The sequence below is a fragment of the Scyliorhinus torazame genome, chromosome 8 (assembly GCF_047496885.1).
Source record: "Scyliorhinus torazame isolate Kashiwa2021f chromosome 8, sScyTor2.1, whole genome shotgun sequence".
Classification (NCBI taxonomy): domain Eukaryota; kingdom Metazoa; phylum Chordata; class Chondrichthyes; order Carcharhiniformes; family Scyliorhinidae; genus Scyliorhinus; species Scyliorhinus torazame.
In genome coordinates, this window is record NC_092714.1 from 220,154,328 (window position 1) to 220,179,232 (window position 24,905).

The following is a 24,905-nucleotide window of genomic DNA, read 5'->3' on the forward strand; positions in this document are numbered from 1 at the left end:
GTTCCAACTGCGAAATCAGAATTAGACTGATTATGAACAGGAGGACGGGGAACAAAGGGCCCTCAATGTAGAAATGGAAAACGACCAGCATTGATTGTTCCCCTCTTCTCATCGTCTGATTAGTCTGGTCACTCGCGGTTGGCACAGAAAGACCGCCTCGACGAAATCACAGGTCAGTCTGGGGATAAGCACTTTAATTGTGAGTTAATTCGGCTGGGGAAGGCTATATTGTTGATGTAACATTTAAGATAAATGGTTCAACTTTAATTGAGAGTTAATTTGGCTGGGTTATGTTATGAGGGGTAGATGTAACATTTGAAATTGAAACAAATGGTTCACCTCTATATGTCTGTGTGTTAAAAATATAGTTGATTAAGTTAAAGAATTTTCCTTGGATTGTAGTGGCGAAAAAACGCAGTTCCAAGGACTAGTTGAGATTATGGGAAATTCCTTGGATAGCACAAATGATCCAGGCATGCCACTGCAAATATTATGTGATAAGTATCCGGACAAAGCTAAAGACTTTAGAAAATTGTCAGCACAGTTAAGAACTAAAATGGGAGATGAATGGCCACTAGGGGGAACCAAAGACCTAGAAATGGTTAAGAAAATCCAGGGACTGATATGGAAAAAAAATCAAAGTATGAAAACTAAAGAATTAATTGGATTATGGAGGCAATATTGTCAAGAGGAAAAAGATAAGATTATGTTGTCCAGCTGGCAGGATAATGCACTTAAAATGGGGATTTCAATTAGTGAACAGGGTAACCTAAAAACATTACAAATCTTGAAAAAGGAATGTGCATTTAAAAAAAGAGCAAATAGAGACAAGAAGGACCCGGGTCACACAAGAGGTGAACTACGTAGTTCAATGGCTGGCCTTGAATTGTCGGAAGAAGAAAAATTCAATAAGTCGGAAAAGTCAGTAGAAATTCCGTCTGCACCCATAGTATGGTCTGCGCTCATTCCAGAACCACCAGAGTACAATAATATATACCCAGCCATTGCTCCCCAGATTTCAAATATGCCAGAAACTCAAGCCCTTTTGGGTGATAGTGTGGGTCCTGTTTTACCAACTTCACAACCGAAAGAGCAAAAGGAACTTTGTCCCACAAGCCCAGTTAGCTCTAGGACAAGATCTCGGACAGCAAGAGAGGGGCTTGAAGCTCACCAGAAACAATTAAGCATATCACTTCAGTCTCCCCAAACTAAGGAGAAATCACAAGAGTTGGGAACAAAGAAAGCTGAAACAACTTCGGTTGAAGAGAAAGAACTCCCCCTAGTGACAGGGAGAGACGTTGAAGTCTTGGAACAACCAGGGGAAATACCTAGAGTGCCCCCTGGTGACATTCGGAGACAGTTACCGATTAGGAAGATGAGAAACCCCGATCCAGGGACGGCGGCTGCAAACCCCACAATAGACGTTTACTTCCCATGGACACCCAGTGAGATGATGGCTATTATGACTACAATCCCAGATAGAAAAAAATCTCCTGCTGCCTTTGTGGATTCATTGAGAACTACTATCTCAATTTATCAAGCTGATTCAAGGGACCTCTGGGCCCTAGTTCAGCAGATTTTAACCCCAGCAGAGTACCGCACTTGTCTTAACCACCTGAATTATGCTAGTCATGCCGCACTCCAGCAGGCCTATGCGTTAGACGACGATAGAAGGACACAGATCTTAAATGCATTGAATAGCACATTTCAAAGGCCCATAAATCTTTCTGTTATCTTAGACCTAAAACCTAAGAAGAATGAAGACCCAGAGGAATTTCTGGGGCGTTTTAATGAAATCTACCGGGGGCAGTCAGGCGATTTGCTGTATCAAAATGGTCAGAATTCCCCTCAATACTGTGCTATGTTAATGCATTGCCTACCACCTTCTGTGGTTACTGCTGTGAAATGTAATAACATGAATTGGACGGAGAACGACCCTTCCCAGATGGCAAGGGCAGTCTCTGCTGAATTTTGCGAGAACTGGAAAAAACCTCAGGTTCTTGCACCCAACCGGGGCCACTCAGCCGGGTGGGGCATTCTGAGCGTATTGACACTGGGAGGTGTGGGGGGTTCCTTGGCTGTTAGTGATCGGAATTATTTTATTTGCGGCCTTACCCTTTTGGGAAATGAAACCTTGGGAGCCCTCGGGGCAATAACTAAGGAGTTGTCTCAGCTACGGTTGTTTGCAATGCAGAACCGGTATGCTCTTGACTATCTTCTGGCCCGTGAGGGTGGGGTATGCGCCATAGTACAGGGCAAGTGTATTATGGGTGTTCAAGACTTGACCGCTAACATCACTAAATTTATGGATCGCATACGGGATCACTTGGACGGGATGCAGGATCCTGGCTCTTGGGGTAACTGGGGATTTGGGGGATGGAAGGACTGGTTGATAAATATGGCCATGTATCTAGTGGTAGCTATCGGCTGCATCTTTGTGGGCCTGGCCATCCTTAAATGTGTGATGGGTAAAATGCGGGGTGCACTGGATCAGATCACCGCCCCAATCACCGAGAAAAAGATTTTAACTGTTAAAATCCATGAGGGTGAAGCAGATGAAGGGGGGCTAAGACAGGAATTGGAAATGCAGCGACGAATCTTTTTAGATGAGGAACCGTAGCTATAGATTGGATAGTTCGGTTATCATGGAATGATAAAAGGAGGGAATGACGAATGTGATATAAAATAGTTACTTTAGAGATACTAGTTAATGTAATGTAGAAATAAGCCACTTTGATTCTTTTAGTTAGGGACAAAGGAATTTGGGACCGCATGGAAAAAGCAGGAAGAGGTGTGTCTATAAGAGTGAGGATGCATTGATAAGGGCCAGAGAAAGGGATTGGAAGTGAGCCAATCAGAATGGATTAAACAGGTCAGGAGGGACCTAGGCTGACCTATGTCCGTCGAGTATGTGAAACTTGATACCATTTGAACTGATTTTGCAGAGATTCCTTTGTCTGTTAGTTCAGTCGTTTTCTGGAGTGTAAGAGGCAGGACGTCCTGTTACATTCTGTAAGATGATAAAGCTTGCAAGCTAAATAAATAACTTCTGTTTACGTGCAAATCCGTCTCAACTTTTATTGAGGCCAGACTGACAGAGAAAGAAAATAGGAGATCAACAGGTAGAGCATCGGGACCCAGCGTCACACTGGTGCCTGCTGCGATTTCGGCATCAGAAACCATTCTCTGCCCGATCGCCGTTCCCGATTTCGGCGCCAGGCAATGGAGAATCCCTCTCACTATGTTCAGTTAATACATTTCATAGAGTCAAAGAATCCCTCCAGTGCAGAAGAAGGCTATTCGACTCCTCGAGCCGACTCCATACCGTGCTGGTGGGCAGCACGGTTGCATAGTGGTTAGCACAGTTGCTTCAAAGCTCTAAGGTCCCAGGTTCGATTTGTCACCGTCTGTGCGGAGCCTGCACGTTCTCCCAGTGTGTGCGTGGGTTTCCGCTGGGTGCTCCAGTTTCCTCCCACAGTCCAAAGATGTGCGGGTTAGGTGGATTGGCCATGCTAAATTGCCCTTCATGTCCAAAAATAAAAGGTTAAGTGGGGTTACTGGGTTACGGGGATAGGGTGAAGTGTGGGCTTAGGTAGGGTGCTCTTTCCAAGGGCCAGTGCAGACCCGATAGGCTGAATGGCCTCCTTCTGCACTGTAAATTCTATGATCTATGACCAACCCTCTGAAAGAACACTGTACCTAGACCTATTCTCTTGCCCTATCCCTGCAACCCCATAACCCCACCTAACCTTTGGACACTAAGGGGCAATTGAGCATGGCCAATCCTCCAACTAACCTGCACATCTTTGGGAGGAAACCCACACAGACAGAGGGAGAATGTGCAAACTTGACACAGACAGTCACCCAAGGTTGGAATTGAAACCTGGCACTGATGCAGCAGTGCTAACCACTGTGCCACCATCTCATCCACACCTAAGAAATAAAAGCTACAAAAGCTGCATAACTACAAAATTATTATAGACTATGTTACGACACCCTGGTCTAATACGCAGTCAATTCTAGCCTCGCTTGACCCAGAGTCACAACACAGGTGAAATTTGATTTTATATTAATACTCGTGGCTATATGGAGTAGTTTATTCAGAAACCGCAACACTGGGAGACAGTGGCAAAGTGATGATTTAATAATGAACTAATAATAGAGGCCCAGGCCCATTTCTTGGGGATGCAGTTTCAAACCTGACTACAGCAGCTGTTGTGAGTTATGTTAAGGATTATGAATGTCGGATTTTGTTTTTGTTTCCGGTGAATTGGGATTATTTACTTTCGGTTTGGTTTAGAATGCTTGTTTGTGTATACAAACCGTGCTTGAACTTTTGGCCCATCTGTGAGAAGCAAGAGTGCCCTGAGGTTGCTATGGGAAAAATTGCTGCGGTGGAGCTGTGCTCCAAAGGAAAACTGGTGGGTTTTGTTTTCTTTTAGGAAAACGCAAGAGAAACTGACCTGGAGGCTACAGACGTTCTGTCTGTTGTGTTTAACGCAGAGAACACAGTTCTGTATGTTTAGAGGAAAAGAGGGAGTTCTAGAAAATTGGCTGTGAAAAGGGAAGTCCAGCTATGGAAGTCCAGTCAACGAAGAGTCTACGAGGGCAGCACGGTGCGCAGTGGATTAGCCCTGCAGTCTCACGGCGCCGAGGTCCCAGGTTCGATCCCGGCTCTGAGTCACTGTCTGTGTGGAGTTTGCACATTCTCCCCGTGTTTGCGTGGGTTTCGCCTCCACGACCCAAATGATGTGTAGTGTAGGTGGACGAGCCATGCTAAATTGCCCCTTAATTGGAAAAAATGAATTGGGTACTCGAAATTTTTTTTAAAAAAGGAAGTGTCTACGTGTCTGGTGGGTTGAGGCATGTGACCGTCAGCAATGCCTATACTTGGGCCAAGAGGTCATATTGTTAGGTAGATATCATAGGCCTGAGCTGTGACCTGCGCTACTAGACCCAGAGGGAAAGGAACTGCCTCCCAAAGTAATAGTATGTTTACAAGCCTATTCGAGTAAAAATGATTAAGTTGGGCTAAATTCTTGGATTGAGTTTGAGCAAGTAGCTCACTGTTTAGAATCATTATCTTATTTCCTCAGTGTACCTATGTGGTCATTATTGCTTCTGTTTGTTTTGTTCAAGTTTGTATAGTAAAGAATGTTTTTGGTGTTTCTTGGTGTTCTGCCACTGATTTCCTTACGCTTGGTTCTTCCACGCATTACATTTTTAATACCAGTTATGATCAATTGAGCCAGATCCTAAGAAGTATCAAACGTCCAACATTCTCACAGCTGGGATCATAGCAAATTCAATTAGTATATATATTTTTTTAAAATCTGGATTTGAAAGCTAGTCTCAATAATGGTACCATGAAACCATTGTTTGTTGTAAAAAGCCATCTGGTTCACTATACTATAAGGAAGGAAATCTTCCATTTGGCCTATTTGTGACTCCAGACCCACAGCAATGTAGTTAATTCTCAACTAAGTAAGATTTGCAAATAAACCAATAGGATGAGGACATTTGTCAGTCACGCAGAGCGGTAACAGAAATGTCCCCAGTATTTGAAATATTTTACTTGCGATCATGCGTGATAGAACCCTGGTGTGACAAGAAGTATGTGCAGAGTCACTTGTATATATTTTGTTACTTTATAAATGTGAGTCATAGTACATTGCTGCAGGACCCCTGTGGGCTTGCGTAGGTACGCAGAATTCTAAACTGCATTAAAAAATTCATACTGGTAGAACAAAAGAAGACGACATTCGCATTTCATGGTAATATCAGAATTGTGAAAAGGTTTCATGGTTTCCGTAATCTATGCATTTATATGGTTTATATATTAAATCTTAATTAGATCTACTATTCTTGAGTGTGGGTTTCCTCCGGGTGCTCCCATTTCCTCCCACAAGTCCCGAAAGGCATGCTGGATTGGATTGGATTTGTTTATTGTCACGTGTACTGAGGTACAGTGAAAAGTATTTTTCTGCGAGCAGCTCATCAGGGGTGACAGTCTCCGACCCCCCCCCCCCCCGGCGGGTCGGAGAATCGCCGGGCGTGAATCCCGCCCCCGCCGGTTGCCGGAGATTCGGAAGGGGTGGGAATCGCGTTGCGCCGGTTGGCGGGCCCCCCCGCTCGATTCTCCGGCCCGGATGGGCCGAAGTCCCGCCGATAAATTGCCTGTCCCGCCGGCGTAAATTAAAGCACCTACCTTACCGGCGGGACAAGGTGGCGCGGGCGGGGTCCCGGGGGGTGCCCCCACCGTGTCCTGGCCCGTGATCGGGGCCCACCGATCCGCGGGCGGGCCTGTGTCGTGGGGGCACTCTTTCCCTTCCGCCTCCGCCAAGGTCTCCACCATGGCGGAGGCAGAAGAGACTCCCTCCACTGCGCATGCGTGGGAAACTGTCAGCGGCTGCTAACGCTCCCGCGCATGCGCCGCCCCGAGATGTCATTTCCGCGCCAGCTGGCGGGGCAACAAAGGCCGTTTCTGCCAGTTGGCGGGCGGAAATTCGTCCGACGTCGGCCTAGCCCCTCAATGTTGGGGCTCGGCCCCCAAAGATGCGGAGCATTCCGCACCTTTGGGGCGGCGCGATGCCCGTCTGATTGGTGCCGTTTTGGGTGCCAGTCGGCGGACATCGCGCCGTTTTGGGAGAATTTCGCCCCAGATCTTTAAGTACTTGGAAAGAAAAGGGAATAAAAGAAAATACATAATAGGGCTACACAAGGTATACAATGTAACTACATAAGCACCGGCATCAGATGAAGCATACAGAGGTGTAGTGTTGAAGAGGATCATTTCGAAGTCTGGTGACAGTGGGGAAGAAGCTGTTTTTGAGTCTGTTCGTGCGTGTTCTCCGACTTCTGTATCTCCTGCCCGATGGAAGAAGTTGGAAGAGTGAGTAAGCCGGGTGGGAGGGGTCTTTGATTATGCTGCCCGCTTTCCCCAGGCAGCGGGAGGTGTAGATGGAGTCAATGGATGGGAGGCAGGTTTGTGTGAAGGACTGGGCTGTGTTCACGACTCTCTGAAGTTTCTTGCGGTCCTGGGCCGAGCAGTTCCCATACCAGGCTGTGATGCAGCCAGATAGGATGCTTTCTATGGTGCATCTGTAAAAGTTGGTAAGAGTTAATGCAGACGTGCTGAATTCCCTTAGTTTCCTGAGGAAGTATAGGCTCTGTTGTCCTTTCTTGGTGGTAGCATCAACGTGGGTGGACCAGGACAGATTTCTGGAGATGTGCACCCCTAAGAATTTGAAACTGCTAACCATCTCCACCTCGGCCCCATTGATGCTGACAGGGGTGTATACAGTACTTTGCTTCCTGAAGTCAATGACCAGCTCTTTAGTTTTGCTGGCATTGAGGGAGAGATTGTCGCTGCACCACTCTACTAGGTTCTCTATCTCCCTCCTGTATTCTGACTCATGGTTATTCGAGATCCAGCCCACTATGGTCGTATCGTCAGCAAACTTGTAGATTGAATTGGAATCAAATTTTGCCATGCAATCGTGTATGTACAGGGAGTAGAGTAGGGGGCTACGTACGTAGCCTTGCGGGGCCCCGGTATTGAGGACTATTGTGGAGGAGGTGTTGTTGTTCATTCTTACTGATTGTGGTCTGTGGGTCAGAAAGTCGAGGATCCAATTGCAGAGGGGAGCCATGTCCTAGGTTTTGATATGAGCTTGGATGGGATTATGGTGTTGAAGGCGGAGTTGCAGTTAATAAATAGGATTCTGATGTAGGAGTCCTTGTTGCCGAGATGCTCTATGGATGAGTGGAGGGCCAGGGAAATGGGGTCTGCTGTGGACCTATTGCGGCAGTATGCGAATTGCAGTGGATCAAGGCATTCTGGGAGTATGGAGGTGATGCGCTTCAAGACCAACCTCTCGAAGCACTTCATTACGACTGAAGTCAGGGCCACCAGACTGTAGTCATTGAGACACGTTACCTGGCTCTTCTTTGGCACCGGTATGATGTTGGTCTTCTTGGAGCAGGTGGGGACCTCGGAGTGGAGTAGGGGCAGGTTAAAGATGTCCGCGAACACCTCTGCCAGCTGGTCCGCGCAGGCTCTGAGTGCACGACCAGGGATCCTGTCCGGGCCCGTCACCTTCCGAGGGTTCACTTTCTGGAAGGCCGATCTGACTTCGGAAGCTGTGATGGTGGGTATAGGTGAGTTATGGGCTGCTGGGGCACTCGACAGCGGATTGTTGGTTTCCTGCTCGAACCAGCATAGAATGCATTGAGTTCATCGGGGAGGGGTGCGCTGCTGCCGGAGATACTGCTCGACTTCACTTTGTAGCCCATTATGTTGCTTAGTCCTTGCCGCAACCGCCGAGAGTCTGTCTGTGACTCTAGCTTGGTTTGATATTCTGTCTTGGCATCTCGGATGGCTTCAGGGTCGTCTGACTTGAACACCTGAGACCTGTCCTTCAGTATGGAGTCAATTTCACGATTGAACCATGGTTTCCGGTTGGGGAACATACGTACTGTTTTCTTTGGCACACAGTTGACCACACATTTGCTGATGAAGTCTGTGATGGTGGTGGCATACTCATTTAAGTTGGTTGCTGAGTTCTTAAATATGGACCAGTCCACTGTCTCGAGGCAGTCACGTAAGAGCTCTTGTGTTTCCTCGGACCAGCACTGCACGACCTTCTTAGCTGGATTCTCCCGCTTGAGTTTCTGCTTGTATGCCGGGAGAAGGAGAACAGTCTTGTGGGCTGATTTCCCAAAATGCGGTCGGGGGATGGAACCGTAGGCGCCCTTGATTTTTGAGTAGCAGTGGTCAAGAGTGTTGTCGCCCCTGGTGGAACAGGAGATGTGCTGGTGGAATTTTGGCAGTACACGCTTGAAGTTGGCCTTGTTGAAGTCTCCGGCCACGATGAACAAGGCCTCCGGGTGTTCTGTTTCGTAGTTGTTTATAACTGTGTACAGTTCGTCCAGCGATTTCCTCACTTCTGCCTGGCTCACTTCTGCCTGGGGTGGGATGTAGACCGCTGTGATAATGGCTGAAGCGAACTCACGTGGAAGATAGTATGGGCGGCACTTCACGGTCGGGTATTCCAGGTCCGGGGAGCAGTAGGTCGCCAGGGTCGCCACATCCAAGCACCAGGAAGAGTTGATGATGCAAACCCCTCCACCCTTTGCTTTGCCTGATGACGTGGTGCGGTCCTCTCGGTGAATTGAGAAGCCTTCAGGTTGTATGGCCATGTCTCTGTGAAACAGAGCACACAGCAGTCTCTGACTTCCCTCTGAGAGGTACGTTCAGCGTTAAGTTCATCCAGCTTGTTTTCGATCGCTTGGACGTTTGCCAGGAGTATGCTGGGGAGAGGGGTCTTGTTAGGTGAATTGGACATTCTGAATTCTCATTCTCCCTCTGTGTACCCAAACAGGTACCCAAACAGGTGCCAGAATGTGGCAACTAGGGGATTTTCACAGTAACGTCTTTGCAGTGTTAGTGTAAGCATCCTTGTGGACACTAATAAAGATTATTTTAAAAAAAAATTAATTATTAAATTATTTATAAATGTTACTTTATTTGCATCAGGGACTGGGACAAGGTTTGAAATACAGTGGGATGAGTTCCATATCCAGTTCATTACGCTGACCATAGCCTGCTCATAACTGTCATCATACATCCTGCAATTTTTTAAAAATGTCCCCTACTCAACTTAAAAACTGGGACAGAGATAATTTACTGGCAAAGGTTTACTGTTAAGATATCCAGTACTTGAGATAAGTTTAAATATTATGACACCCGATTGTTTTCGCCTTTGTGAGGAAAAAAATCATTTATGTTGACAGGAAAAATTTTAAGTTACTGGTGCTTCTGCCCTGGCTACAGCATGGCTGAGCTGGTACGCCAAGGGGTTCAGTCGATCATCCTCACAAGCGGTACCCTTGCTCCATTGTCCTCTTTCACTTCAGAAATGCAAATGTGAGTATGTTTATTTTTAAAAAACATGTAGAAATGTATTAAGCCACTTATTTTCAACACTGTTACCAACTGAAAATCGAATTAGGATGTATAACATTATTCTAAATTTCTTAAGTTCACCAAGCCTCCGTGTTCACGTATTCCATGGCGTCAAGCAACGCAGGCTCACAATGAAACAACTAATAGTCACAAGATGCAGTCATCTTATTACTTGTAAAGATTGTTCCATTTATACATTTGAGCCAGTGCTACTGTGACTAAGCCATTCCAATTTGAAAGAACAACACCCTCCAGCATTTTGTACAAATGATACACCGATTACTAAATGAGTAACAGTCTATACGTTTTTTTTTAATTAAGTGGATCTAACAGCTTGAGCTCGTTTGGAAAAAAAACACTGGGCTGGATTCTCCGCAACCCGAAGTCACGTTTGGCGCGGGGGAGGAGAATCAACTTTCCCGACGGAATCGGGCCCGGTGCTGCTCCGCCGATTCTCCAGGCCCCGAATATACGCGCGTCCATGAATTACGGCGTGTGGCTGGGGTGGCCATGGACAGAGGCCCGCCCAGCGATACTCCGCTCCCGACCGGCAAAGTTCCCGACGGCGTGGAACTAGCATGGTATGGCCGGTCGGTAATCTCGCGTGGCCCACGGCCGCCCTGGTGGGGGTGGATCGGGGTGGGGGGGCCGTATGGGCATCCGGGCCACAGCTCGGGCCGGTCCGCTGCAGGGGCGCGTGGCCGATCAGTGGGAACCTACATTACGGAGCTGCCTCCGCAGTCCAAGTCCGCCATGGCGCTCGCCGCAGTCACTGGAGACCGCCGCCTTGCGCATGCGCGGACTCAGAACTAGAAGTGCGAGGGCCTGTATCCGCAGCCAAAGCTGTGTGAAGCATGCCAGGTCCCTGCTAGCCCCTGAGGCAAGTGAATCGGGTTGTCTTTTTTTTCAGGAAACTCTGGAGTGCAACGTCTGCGTATTTACGCCTGCGTGGACATAGCCCCATTTTGGGACAATCCAGCCCACTAGCTTTGTTAGCATTTGACATGAATATTCCCTCATTCAAAGTGACGGGTACTGTTAGAATAATTTTGTTGAATATTTAAACTATGACAATGTTTAATGAAATCATTAGAACATTTTTGAATAATAATGCATATGTGTTTAACTGGCTAATAAATTTTTATTAATACATGCCAATACATCTTTTAGCCCCTTTCCTGTCAGTCTGGAAAATCCTCATGTGATTGACAAACACCAAATATGGATTGGGATTGTCCCAAAAGGCCCTGATGGAACACAGTTAAGCTCTGCATATAATCAAAGGTAAGGTGCAAATCATTCATATGGCAGCTAACACAAAATAGTTACATGTTACTTGACATGACACAGCTACTGAGCAGCAGATTGCTGTTTGATGCCTTGCACGTGTGCTTGTAGAGTTCTTTTGAGACGCAAAGCCTTTTTTCTGGTAAAGGTGGTCAAAAGGGACATGCAGAGCCCATGGTTCAAGTGGCAACTGCACAAGGGGGAGAACAGTTTGAGTCAAATGCAGACTGAATTAGGCTGCTTGAATCCTCATAACGCCGACAAACATCGGAGGCTTATGAGAACAAAATAGAACGGATGCTGGAAATCTGAAATAAAGACAAAGGAATGGGGGAATTGCTCAGCAGGTGTGGCTGCGTCGATAGAAAGACAAACCAGAGTTGGCATTTTATCTGATGCAGGATCATCAATGTGAAATGTTAAATCTGTTTCTCTCCACAAACATTGAAGCTTACCTAATTAAAAGAACACCTGCACATAGATTACCTAGTTCCTGCAGGCATTGGACAGAAAAACATTTTGAGATTTCAAACCGGTTGGCTTTGTGGCGAGACTGGATACTTGGTGAGCCTCTTCACATTACATTTAGACAAGTGAATGGTTTGTGAAAGGTTTTAAAAACTTCATTGAAAATTACAGCATTCTGACAACGCAGTTGTCCCAATATTTCTTTCTTTGAATACATTTTTTTGATTCTGTTTTATTTTAATTTTTGTATCATTTGAACCAAAACTGGGACTCCTTTTACAAATAGTCCAGTTGCATTATTTTAAATAGTTTGTGCTGACGCATTTTCAGAAACCTGTAATTCAGCAGTATCGAATATGTAATTGAACGTGGAAAATGTTATGGCTCTTAGTTGTGATGGAAACTATTCTCACTTTAGGTTTTCACCTCAGTACATGTCATCCCTTGGAAAAACAATGGGTAAGTAGGTGAATTTTTTAAAATTGAGATTAAGTCACTGCAGCTGTTACTTCTAGTAGATTAAAATAGAGAGTTTCTTAGAGTAATATGTTCTTGAACTAACCAGGAAACAGGCTATTTTAGACTTGGCAATGTATAATGAAACAGGATTAATGAACTCAATAATCAAGGAGGGGGATTTTCCTCTGGGAGAGCTGTCTCACAGACTCTTGAAAGCCACATTTTTTTCTTCAATTGCAAGATGTGGAAGTTATTGGCAAGGTCAGCATTTATTACCATTCCTTATCATAGGAATCCCTTACCATTCCTTTTCATATGGCCCTTGGCAAATTGAGATGGACCATCCACTTGGCATTTCTGGCTGAAGGTTGTTGCGAATGCCTCAGCCTTACCTTTTGCACTGATTGAGGCTGATTACCTTTTGAGGCTTCTCCATTGTTGAGGATGGGGATATTTGTGGAGCCTCATCCTCCAGTGAGTTGTTCAATTGTCCACGGCCGTTTACGGCTGGATGTGGAAGGACTGCAGAGCTTAAATTTGATGCGTTTGTTACGGAAGCGCTTAGCTCTGTCTATTACTTGCTGCATGTGCAGTTTGGCACACAAGTAGCCCTGTGTTGCAGCTTCACCAGGCTGACGCCTCATTTATAGGTGTGCCTGGTGTTGCTCCTGGCATGCTCTCCTGCACTTCGTTGATCCCCGGGCTTGGTGGTAATGGTAGAGTCGGGATATTTACATAGAATTTACAGTGCAGAAGGAGGCCATTCGGCCCATCGAGTCTGCACCGGCTCTTGGAAAGAGCACCCTACCCAAGGTCAACACCTCCACCCTATCCCCACAACCCAGTAACCCCACCCAACACTAAGGGCAATTTAGCATGGCCAATCCACCTAACCCGCACATCTTTGGACTGTGGGAGGAAACCGGAGCACCCGGAGGAAACCCACGCACACACTGGGAGGATGTGCAGACTCCGCACAGACAGTGACCCAAGCCGGAATCGAACCTGGGACCCTGGAGCTGTGAAGCAATTGTGCTATCCACAATGCTACCGTGCTGCTCTGGGCCACGAGCTTGCAGATCGTGATTGAGTACAATTCTGCTGCTGCTGATGGCCCACAGCGCCTCATGGATGTCTAGTCTTGAGTTTCTAGATCTGTTCGAAGTCTATCCCTTTTAGCACAGTGGCAGTACGACACAGCACGAGAGAAGGTATCCTCATTGTGAAGGTGGGACTTTTTCTCCCCAAGGACTGTGCAGTGGTCATTCCTACCGATACTGTCATGGACAGGTGCACCTGCAGCTGGCAAGTTAGTGAGGATGAGGTCTTGTCTGTTTTTTCCTCTTATTGTTTCCCTCATCATCTGCCATAGTCCCAGTCTGACAGTTATGTCCAGCTTGGTCTATACTACCGTGCCACTCTTGGTGATAGACATTGAAATCCCCACCCGCTGTCCCACTGTAGATTCTGTGCCCTTGCCTTTGTTGGTGCCATGAGACTTCATGAGGTCCAGAGTCAACATTGAGGACTCCCAGGGTAACTCCCACCAGACTGTATACCAGGGTGCCACCACCTCTACTGGGTCCATCCTGTCAGTGGGACAGGGCATACTTGGGGATGGTAATGGTGGTGGGTGGAACGTTATTTGTAAGATATGATTCCATGAGTATGACTACGTCAGGCTGTTGCTTGATTAGTCTGTGAGACAGCTCTCCCAGAGGAAAATCCCCCTCCTTGGAGGATCCTTGATTATTGAGTTCATTAATCCTGTTTCATTATACATTGCCAAGTCTAAAATAGCCTGTTCCCTGGTTAGTTCAAGAACATATTACTCTAAGAAACTATCCAGAATACACCCTTAAGCTTATCTACAAGGCTACTTTTGCCTAAATAATTTGTCCAATCTTTATAAGGATTAAAATCACCCACAATTATTGCAGTACCTTTCTCATAAATGTCTTCATTTAAACTCTGTTCTACAGTGTAGCTGCTATTTGGGGGCCTAGAACCTATTCCTGCTCGTGACTTCTTTCACTTGCTATTTCTCATCTGCACCTAACCTGTGGGTGAAATTTTGCTCTTTTTTTTTTTTTGGCAAAGTGTCATCCTGGGCAGTGACGGGTTTTCAATTTTTAACCACTTTGCCAAATAAGGTGAAGGGGTGGGTACCGTGACGTCATACTGGTGGGGCGTGCTCATTCAGAACCCATCCCGCCTGCAACTTCAGTTTTTAAAAAGATAAAAGGATGCCCTGATTTTTAAAAAGTAGAAATAGAAATGTCTCTCCTCACCTTCTGAGCCAAAAGCAATGCTCACTACTGTACTGAACTCGTCTTTAGAGCTACCCCAACACCTTTTTCTTCCCATCAGATTGAAATGTCAAATATCATAGATTATCATAGAATTTACAGTGCAGAAGGAGACTATTCGGCCCATCGAGTCTGCACCGGCTCTTGGAAAGAGCACCCTACCCAAGGTCAACACCTCCACCCTATCCCCATAATCCAGTAACCCCACCCAACACTAAGGGGAATTTTGGACACTAAGGGCAATTTAGCATGGCCAATCCACCTAACCTGCACATCTTTGGACTGTGGGAGGAAACCGGAGCACCCGGAGGAAACCCACGCACACACGGGGAGGAATGTGCAGACTCCGCACAGACAGTGACCCAAGCCGGAATCGAACCTGGGACCCTGGAGCTGTGAAGCAATTGTGCTATCCACAATGCTACCATGCTGCCCCTTGAATATCCTTGAATATTCAGTTCACAGCCTTGGTTGCCATGTGCCATATCTCTGTAATGGCTGATCACATCATACCTAATAATTTCATTTTGTGTCATCAATCCATTTTGTTATTGATTTGATTTGAAGAGCCTTTAATTCTGTCTTTTTATCATTTGTCCCTACTTTGATCCTATTTTCCGGTGCCTCCTTATGCTTATACACTCTGCCCCTTTCTGTTACACACTGGTACCTTTGCCCATATCACTATGATGCACTATTGCCTCGACCTTTCTCTTTAACTTTCTAAAGCTCCCCTCAAGTGAAGCCCTCATCTTCGCCCCACTATTTAGTTTAAAGCCATCTCTACAGCTCTCCCCAGCGCAGTTCAAGTGAAGCGCATCCCTATGCAACAGCTCCTCCTTTCATCAGTGCTTGTGCCAGTGCCCCATGAATTGAACCCCATTTCTCTCACACCAGTCTTTGAGCATGTATTTGTTTCTCTGATCTTATTTACCCTATGCCAATTTGCTCATGACTCAGATAGTAAACCAGAGATTGTTCCTTTCTGGCTCTGTTTTTTTAGTTTTGTTCCTCATGCTCCATTAGCAGAACATCTTCCTTTAGCCCTACCACTTGGCCCACAACTGAATCCTTCCCCTCGCACTCTCTGGGTCCATGGATTTGTCCTTAGCCCTGTCACTGGACAGACAACACAGCCTTCAGGCATCCCTCCCATGAGCTACCAGTGCTTGCATTCTTTTCAGTCCCGCAGCTTAAATGGCCCCATACCGCAGTGCTGTCCCAGTTTACTCATTCCCTTGCAATCATTGTTCTCGCCCAGACAGGTTGCAAGAACCTTCCTGTTGGACAAATGCAAAGGCTGGGGCTTCTCCTATGTTCCCTTCTGGATCCCCATACCGGCCTCACTTGTAGGAACGCATACATGTCTGTAATGGCTGGTTTAGCTTAGTGGGCTAGACAGCTGGTTTGTGATGCAGAACAAGGTCAGCAGCACCAGGTTCAATTCCCGTACCAGCTTATCCGAACAGGCGCCGGAATGTGGCGACTAGGGGCGTTTAACAGTAACTTCATACTTGTGACAATAAAAGGTAATTGTTATTATTACATAGCCAAAATCTCAAGTTTTTAAACTAAGAGGGGCGTCTGTCTTCTGGAACAAAGCGCACAGACCTCAGAATTACAGCCCGATGGCAGTTCTGTTTTCCTAGTTGATCCCACTTCCACCAGCCTGGGAAAATCCCACCCCCAGTCGTGCTCTCTAGTCCTGTCCTTAACTAGGAGGGACTTTGTGAGGGTTGGGACGGAGAGTTTGGATTGGGAGTTAAATCAGGAAAGAAAGTGGGTTAGGTATGCGAGAAGGAAGTAATCCTGCTGCTTCTGGCCCACAAGCTGGGCTGTAATTGCATTTACTTTTGCATAAAGTAGTTTATCGCACTTTATAGCTGCCGGATTTCCCGGCTGCCCTGGGTTATACAAGAAAGTAAGGTTAAATAAAGCAGACATCCTCATTACAATAAATAAATTGCCTACCTGCCTCCTGGAAGTGGGTTGTCTGCACTCCTACCCAGTCTCCCTTAAAGCTATAAGTAGATGGGTTGAAGTTGAGTTTGAGACCCTAATTTTAGTAATCCACACAAAATAAACTGTCTTTTTCTGTTTCTTTGTGTTTGTGTGCGTGTGTGTGTGTCTCGTTTTGGCTTCACATGCTCGCTCTCTGTTTTCCCTCAACAAGATCATGGCGGATCTTCGACCTCAACTCCTACTTCCCACACTATCCCCATATCCCTTAATACCAAAGTCTATTGACTTCAAGTCTTGAATATACCCAATGTTGAGCATCCACAACTTTCTAGGATACAGAATGCCAAAGGTTCACAAACCTTTAGTGAAGACATTTCTCATCTCAGACTTAAATGGGCAACCTCATACTCTGGTGGGACTGTGATTTATAACAAATTAATATCGCTACAGAACAGCAATCAAATATTATTGGTTCTGTGCAGATTCCACTTCTCTATAGAATTAAGGCATTTGGTGAAGGGTGGTTTCTGTCGGTCAAAAGAACAAGTTAAGAAAAATGATTTAAAGTAGTTCTTACAAACCTTGGCTGGATGTTTTACATAACTTCCCAAATAAGTACTTCCTTCAATTACATGTCTATTTACCCTCCTCGCTTCCAGTTAATCTGTCTAGAGTGGTGCCAAATGGTTTATTGGTATTCTTCCCGTCATATCCTGTTATGGATAAAAGCCTCGAGTTCTGGAAGGTAAGCGATTTTATTTTTTAATTCATTTTATGGGACGGGATGTGGGTGAAGCTGGCAAGCCATGTGTTTATTGTCCATCCTTATATATATATTTTTAAAATTTGGAGTACCCAATTCATTTTTTCCAATTATGGGGCAATTTAGAGTGGCCAATCCACCTACCCTGCAGATATTTTGGGTTGTGAGGACTAAACCCATGCAAACACGGGGAGAATGTGTCCACACGGACAGTGACCCAGAGCCGGGATCGAACCTGGGACCTCGGCGCCGTGAGGCAACAGGGCTAACCCACTGCGCCACCATGCTGCCCTGTCCATCCTTACATTATTGGCCTACTCTGCTAGTTCATCGGGCAGTTAAGCTGCCTAGTGGGAGATAGTATAGATTCAAGAATCGGAAGGTAGGTTAGTGTCGGCACGGAAAAAAATCAATGGAGCATTTGAAGCTTTTTATAAGAAGCTTTATAGATACCGGTAGAGGAGTCGGATATGCAGATTTTTTTGGAATATTGGATTTTCCTAAGATAAAGGAGGAGGATCTGGAAGGGATGGAGCTGCTGTTGGGAGTCAGAACAGCAATAGGGCAGATGCAGATGGGGAAAGCGCCAGGGCCGGATGGATTCCCGGTGGAATTGTATTAAAATTTTGCTGATCGATTGGTGCCTCTACTGGTGGAGATGTTTGAGGATTCGGCTGTGCAGGGGATTCTTCTGGAGATGATGATGCAAGCATTCATCTCGCTCTTGCTAAAGAAAGAAAAAGATCTGAGAGAGTGTGAGTCATACTGCTCGATATCATTACTGAATGTAGATGCCAAGATTCTGGCAACGGTACATGCGCTTAGGTTAGAGGGGTGTATCCCACAGGTCATTGGAGAAGACCCAGCCGGGTATTGTGAAAGGCAGGTGCTTCTCATCTAATGTGAGACAGCTATTAAATGTGATGTTGTCCCCTGCGGAAGGGAGAGAACAAGAGGTTATTGTGGCATTTGATGCTAAAAAGCCTATGATAGGATAGAATGGAGATATTTGTATGCAGCATTGGAGGGGTTTGGGATAGGACCCAAGTTTGTGGAGTGGGTTCAGTTACTATATAAGGCACCTAATGCTAGTATTCTCACAAACGATACAAGCTCAAAATATTTTCAGTTACAAAGGGGAATGAGGCAGGGATGCCCTATGTCCCCCACCCTCCTCTTTATTTGCATTGGCAATTGAGCCGTTGACCATTGCTCTTTGAGATCGTCAGGTAGATGGAGGGGAATAGTAAAGGGGGGTGATGGTGGAACATAAGATGTCCCCATACTCTGATGATCTTTTATATGTAACGGACCCGATCCCCACAATGGATGATATCATGATACTGCTGAAGCGATTTGGGGCTTTTTCAAGGTATAAATAAAATTTACTCAACTGGGGATAGGGATCAATTTAAGGGTGTTGCCGAGGGATGTCCGGTGGCGACATATAGATGGAGTTCGCACGTTGGGTAACTCTTGCCAGAGTTCTTGTTTTTTGGCTCTTTTCACCCAGCTTTGGGGTAACTTTTATGTGAACTGTCTTCAACAAAGGAGGATGTTGAATCCTCAACAGAAGAATACAGCACGAAAAGTAATGAGTGCTAGTCCACCGAGTACGGTGAGGAATTCTGTGGGAAGAAAGATTGCGGGAGCAGGCTCGCCGGGTGGGGCTCCACCCATTGCAGTGGACACGCTGGTCGAGGAGATGGGAATGGAGTTTGAGCGACAGGTTGCTCAGCATTTTGAGCGGAATGGGAAGGAGATGATGGAAACGCTCAAATAGTTGGGGGAAGATGCGCTTGCCCGGACAGAAGGTCGAACTGAGTCTGCAGTTCCTTTCTTCTGGTCAAAGGAGTGGGATCTTCTGCAGACTTTCCCATCAACTTCCAAAATTTTGTCTACCAGCCGCTGCTGTTCTTCTCTTGCCTCCCGATCCACTTGCGTGTTTGAAAGCTTGACATCAGTACCTTGTAATTCCAGAAGAAACGAACTGCCGACGCAATTCGACCTTTTGCCTACAGGGATTGCGGTACGCCAGTTGAGTCAGGCGAAGGGTATGGTGGGCAAGTATGGGGAGAAGGCCTGTCTCTTGCTGGCAGGACAGCTACACCGGCAAGCGGCCTCCCGGGAGATTGTTCAGGTCTGGGATAGGATGAGGGGGCTGGTGACTATGCCCCCAGAGGTGAATAGGGCATTTGAGGAGTTTTGGAAGAGGATGAGTCGGATCTGAGGGAGTTTTTGGAGGGGCTGGAGTTTCCCACAATAGAAGAGGATGATGGGGCAGGTTTGGAGGAGCCAGTGGGGATGGAGGAGGTTTGGACGACGATCAGGAAAACTCAATGGGTAAAGCACTGGGGCCAATGGGATCCCGGTGTAATTTTCTAAGAAGTTTTCGGACAGGCTGGCGCCGCTGTTGGTGTAGATGGTTGAGGATGCGGTAGCTCGTAGGGGGTGCTTCCGGTGAGGGTGGGACAGGCATCTACTTTGCTTTTGTTTAAAAAGGGATGAGGTTCCTGTGGATTATATAGGCCAGTGACCCTGTCAAATGTCGATGGCAAGATTCTCGCCAAAGTGTTGCCGCTTAGGCTGGAGGAGCGTTCCAGCAGATGGTTGGGGGGGGGTTTGTGAAATGTAGGCAGTTGAGCTCGAAAGGGCGGCGCTTGCTAAACATGGTGCATTTAATTGGGTAAAGTGGAATAATTTGTTTGCCGTGTTAGAACTGTTTGGGATTGGGCCTGGGCCTAGACCTAAGTTTGTGCTGTGGATCAAATTAATAAATAAGGAACCAAACGCGAGTGTTCGTCCGAACAAGGTGAACTCAGGATATTTTCAGCTGCATTAGGGAACGAGACAGAGGTGCCCCATGTTTTTGTTTGCGCTGGCGATAGAGCCCTTGGACATTGCGCTGAGGAACTTGGATAAGTGGAGAAGGATAGTGAGGGGGAACGGGGGTGGAGTATAGGGTGCCCCTGTGTGCCAACGACCTTTTGTGATATATTTATAACCCTGTTCTCAGGGTGGGGGATATATGGGGCTACCCAAGCGATTTGGGGCTTTTGCGGGATACAAATTGAATTTGGAGAAGAGCAAGTGCTTTTTGGTCTCCCCACTGGGGACGGGAGCTAGATTGAGGGGGGATGGTGTACCGAGGGACAGTGAAAAGTATTTTTCTGCATGCAGCTCAAACGGATCATTTAGTACATGAAAGGAAAGGAAATACATTTTGTGTGGTGATTACTCACTTTAGATACCTGGGGGTGCAGGTGGCTCGAGATTGGCCCGGCTCCATAAATTGAATTTTATGAGCCTGGTGGGCAGGATCAAGGTGGATCTTTTGAAATGGGGCAGCCTTTCCCTATCATTGGCAGGCTGGGTGCAGTTGGTAAAGATGAATGTTTTGCCACGGTTTTTATTTTTATTCCAGTGTTTACCCGTCTTCTTGCCGAAAGCATTGTTTATGGGGGTGTAATGGTTGATTTTGTCATTTGTTTGGGCAGATAATTTAGGGAGGATTCGGAAAACCATGCTTCAGAGAGGGCGGCAGTCAGGGGGTTTGCCGAATCCGATGAATTAATATTGGGCGGTGAACGCCGAGAAGTTGTGGGGCTGGGGTAGGAAGCCGTAAGCAATGTGGGCGAAGATGGAAGCAGACTCTTGTAGGGAGTTGGTGTTGTGGGTGCTGTCAACAGCGCTGCTCCCGTTTGCCCCAGGAAAATATTCAGACAGTCTGGTGGTGGTGGCCACACTGACGTTACGGAGGCAATTGCAGCAGCATTTTAAGTTGGGGATGGAGTCGAAGCTGATGCCGATCCGAGAGAATCGTTTGTTTGAGCCGGCGAGATTGAGTGCGAGGTTTTGAGGTGAGGTTGAGAGTGGGCTGGTGGAAATGAAGGACAGTTTGCGAGCTTGGAGGAGTTGGCAGAGTAGTTTGGGATTTCATGGAGGGAGGCCTCTAGGTCCATGCAGGTGCGTAATTTTATGGGAGGCCATAAGGAGGCAAAGGAGGCTGCATCTTTGGTTGAGGTCAAAACCAAGTGGGAAGAAGAGCTGGTCTGAGCTGGAGGATGGGGTGTGGTGCGATGTCATCATGTGCTCAGTTAGGACTGATACAGTTGAAGGTGATGCATAGAGTCCATTTGACCATATCCAACAACAAAGAACAAACAAATGTACAGCACAGGAACAGGCCCTTCGGCCCTCCAAGCCCGTGCCGACCATGCTGCCCGACTAAACTACAATATTCTACACTTCCTGGGTCCGTATCCCTCTAGTCCCATCCTAGTCATGTATTTGTCAAGATGCCCCTTAAATGTCACGATCGTCCCTGCTTCCACCACCTCCTCCGGTAGCGAGTTCCAGGCACCCATTACCCTCTGTGTAAAAAAAACTTGCCTCGTACATCTACTCTAAACCTTGCCCCTCTCACCTTAAACCTATGCCCCCTAGTAATTGACCCCTCTACCCTGGGGAAAAGCCTCTGACTATCCACTCTGTCTATGCCCCTCATAATTTTGTAGACCTCTATCAGGTCGCCCCTCAACCTCCGTCGTTCCAGTGAGAACAAACTGAGTTTATTCAACCGCTCCTCATAGCTAATGCCCTCCATACCAGGCAACATTTTGGTAAATCTCTTCTGCACCCTCTCTAAAGCCTCCACATCCTTCTGGTAGTGTGGTGACCAGAATTGAACACTGTACTCCAAGTGTGGCCTAACTAAGGTTCTATACAGCTGCAACATGACTTGCCAATTCTTATACTCAATGCCCTGGCCAATGAAGGCCAGCATGCCATATGCCTTCTTGACTACCTTCTCCACCTGTGTTGCCCCTTTCAGTGACCTGTGACCTCCAGGATGAGTAGGATGTTTGTGGAGGTGGAAGATGAGTGTGAGTGGTGTGGAATGGACCAGGCTAATCATGTGCATATGTTCTGGGCATGTCCAAAGCTCGTGGGGTTTTGGGTCTCATTCTTCAGCACAGTGTGAGCCATTCTACAAATTGAGCTGAATCCCTGACCGCCGGTGGCCATATTTGGGGTGTTGGACCTACCGGAGCTGCAGACAGGGTCTGGGGCTGATGTTCTGGCCTTCGCCTCACTGATTGCTCATAGGCAAATACTTAAGGGGTGGAGATCATCTTCTCCACCCAGTGACTCAATATGGCTTGGAGATCTTAAGGAATTTTATATCTTGAAAAGATTAAATACAGCTTGAGGGGCTCAATTGACGGGTTCTACCGGAGATGGCGTCCGTTCATTTTGTACTTTAAAAGAGTTGGTCACCGTTAGCTGCTAACGGGAAGGTGGGAGGGGAAGGGGGGGGGGGTGTTTGTTGTTATTGGGAAGGGGCGATTTGTTGTTATTATTATTTGTGTTGTGTATAATAAAAAAACTGAATAAAAATATATTTTTTTCAAAGTTAAGAATCAACCACATTGATGTGAGTCACACATTGGTATGGCTGGTGGTGCAGTGTTAATGTTACTGGAAAGCTAATCTAGAGGCCCTGACTAATGCTCTGGGGAATGGGGAATTTAAATTCAATTAATTAATTAATCTGCAATTAAAAACTAGTCTCAGTAATGTGACAATGAAAGTATCAGATTGTTGTAAAAAACCAACTGGCTCACTACTATCCTTAAAAGGGTAGAAAATCAGTTGGCCTTACCTTGTCTGGCCTACTTGTGACTGCAGACCCTAACAATATGGTTGATTCATAACTGTCCCCTGAAATGGCCTCCCTCAGCTAATGAATCAGAACTTCTCTCTATTGAACACCACTTGAAGCCCTGAGAATGGTAGAGGCACGGAATATACTCTGGGCGGGGTGCTTCAATGTCCATCACCAAAATTGGCTCAGTAGCACCACTACTGACTGAGGTGGATGACCCACAGCATCACAGTCCATCTTCAGCTAATCTGATTAACTCCACATGATATCAAGAAACAACTGAAGGCACTGGTGACGAATGTGATATAAAATAGTTACTTTAGAGATATTAGTTACTGTAATGTAGAGATAGGCCAGTCTCATCCTGGTGAGTTCACAGACAAAGGATTTCAGACCGCATGGCAAAGCAAGGAGGAGGTGTGTCCACCAAAGGAGGAGAAAAGGATGCTGGGTAATAGGGGGGCCAGAGGAAGGGATGAGAAGTGAGCCAATCAGGATGTATGGCCAGGTCAGGAGGGGTATAGGATGACCTATGGGAATCGTGTATGTGAAACTTGATGCCATTTGAATGTATTTGCAGAAATCCCTTTGTCTCCTTATTCATTCGTTGTCCAAGGGTCTAGGAGACTAGTCCTGTGACCTGTGCCTCTGTGAAATGAATCAGGCTTGCAAGTCAAATAAAATAACTAATGCTGTACCTGCAAATCCATCTCGACTTTTATTGAGGCCAGACTGACGGGTAAAGAAATGTTGATTTGTCACTGGATACTGCAAAGGCTATGATCTCAGATAACATTCTAGAAAAAGAATGTGCTCCAGAACTAGCCATGTTCACAAGCAAGCTGTTCTAGTCCAGCTACAACACTGGCATCTACAATTAAAAGTTGAACTCAAGCTGTTGTGGTGAGAGTGACTGTAGTTGACATCAAGACAGCATTTTACTGAGTTTGGCAACCAAGGGGCCTGAGCAAAATTGAAATAAATGGGCCTGATCGAACAGCCATGTTATGCCTGAAAGGCAGCGCGCCGCGGCACAACATGGCCGATAGAAGCCGGGAGACCCTGCTCCCGGGATCTACCCGGCTCATAATGCCTCGCGAGATCTAAAGCGATCTCACGAGACGTTGCGATGGTGAAGGGTGGGATCACTTTTTGGCAAATCTGCATATTCGAGCAAGACAGCCAGTCTCACTTTAACATGCAGTTTCCTGAGGCACCCGAGGCATTGGTCTATCCCCTTCGCCTCAGAGACCACGGATGAGCGCCGCTCAGGACAGGTCTCCACAAACGGCTCATGGGGGCCTCCACCTGCTTGCCCTTTGGGTAAGGTGATACCCTGGCACTGCTGGTGCCACCTGGGCACCCTAACGATGGCATCCTGGCAGTGCCAGCCTGGTCCCCTGGCAGTGCCACCTGGCTTCCAACCTGGTGCCCAGGGTGCCAAGCTGGCATCTTTTGCACAGCGGCGATCGGGCCAGGAGTGCCAGTGTGGGTGTTGGAGGGGTGCATTGGACCGGATAATCCCTCATTGTGTGTTAGGGCTTCGGGGGGGGGGTTAAGAAGGGTACGTTCGGGGCTGCAGAGTGGTGTCCTGATTTCTCGCTACACCGAGGATTTCCGCCGAGCGGAGCTCCTCAGTGCAGGAAATGGGGCTATGCGTGGCCTCGGCCAAGGGCTCGTTACATAGCGGATTGCTTCTCGGCACTGCAAGTGCCGGGGAAACACGCATCTAAACGCGCTCGCTATGGGATTTTGTTCCCGTTTAATTAAATTGTGCCCAATGTGAATAAAGGGTTGGCAGGGAAGGTGAGAAACTCTCTATTAATTGGAGTTATACCTAACACAAAATAAGATTGTTGTGGTTGCCAGAAGCCAATCACCTTAGTTCCAGGACATTACTGCAGGAGTGCTTGAGAATAGTGTCCTAGGAACAACCATTTTCAGCTGCTTCATCAATGCTTTTCCCTCCATCAGAAGGTCAGACATGGAGATGTTTGATTCCATTCACATCTCCTCAGATAC

At 46.7% G+C, this 24,905-nt stretch overlaps 1 protein-coding gene across 7 annotated transcripts in view; it reads left to right on the forward strand.

Moving 5' to 3' along the window:
• LOC140428382 (regulator of telomere elongation helicase 1-like) overlaps nt 1-24,905 on the forward strand; it is a 229,755-nt gene that overhangs the window by 68,888 nt on the left and 135,962 nt on the right. For all 7 annotated transcript variants that reach the window (XR_011948759.1, XM_072514781.1, XM_072514779.1 and 4 more), the window contains exons 17-20: nt 9,796-9,928; nt 11,138-11,251; nt 12,141-12,181; nt 17,112-17,197. Coding sequence is in view for 6 of the 7 variants with exons in the window: in XM_072514781.1 (XP_072370882.1) it covers nt 9,796-9,928; nt 11,138-11,251; nt 12,141-12,181; nt 17,112-17,197 (374 nt within the window). In the remaining variant the exon portion in view is untranslated. The remainder of the gene's footprint in view (nt 1-9,795; nt 9,929-11,137; nt 11,252-12,140; nt 12,182-17,111; nt 17,198-24,905) is intronic.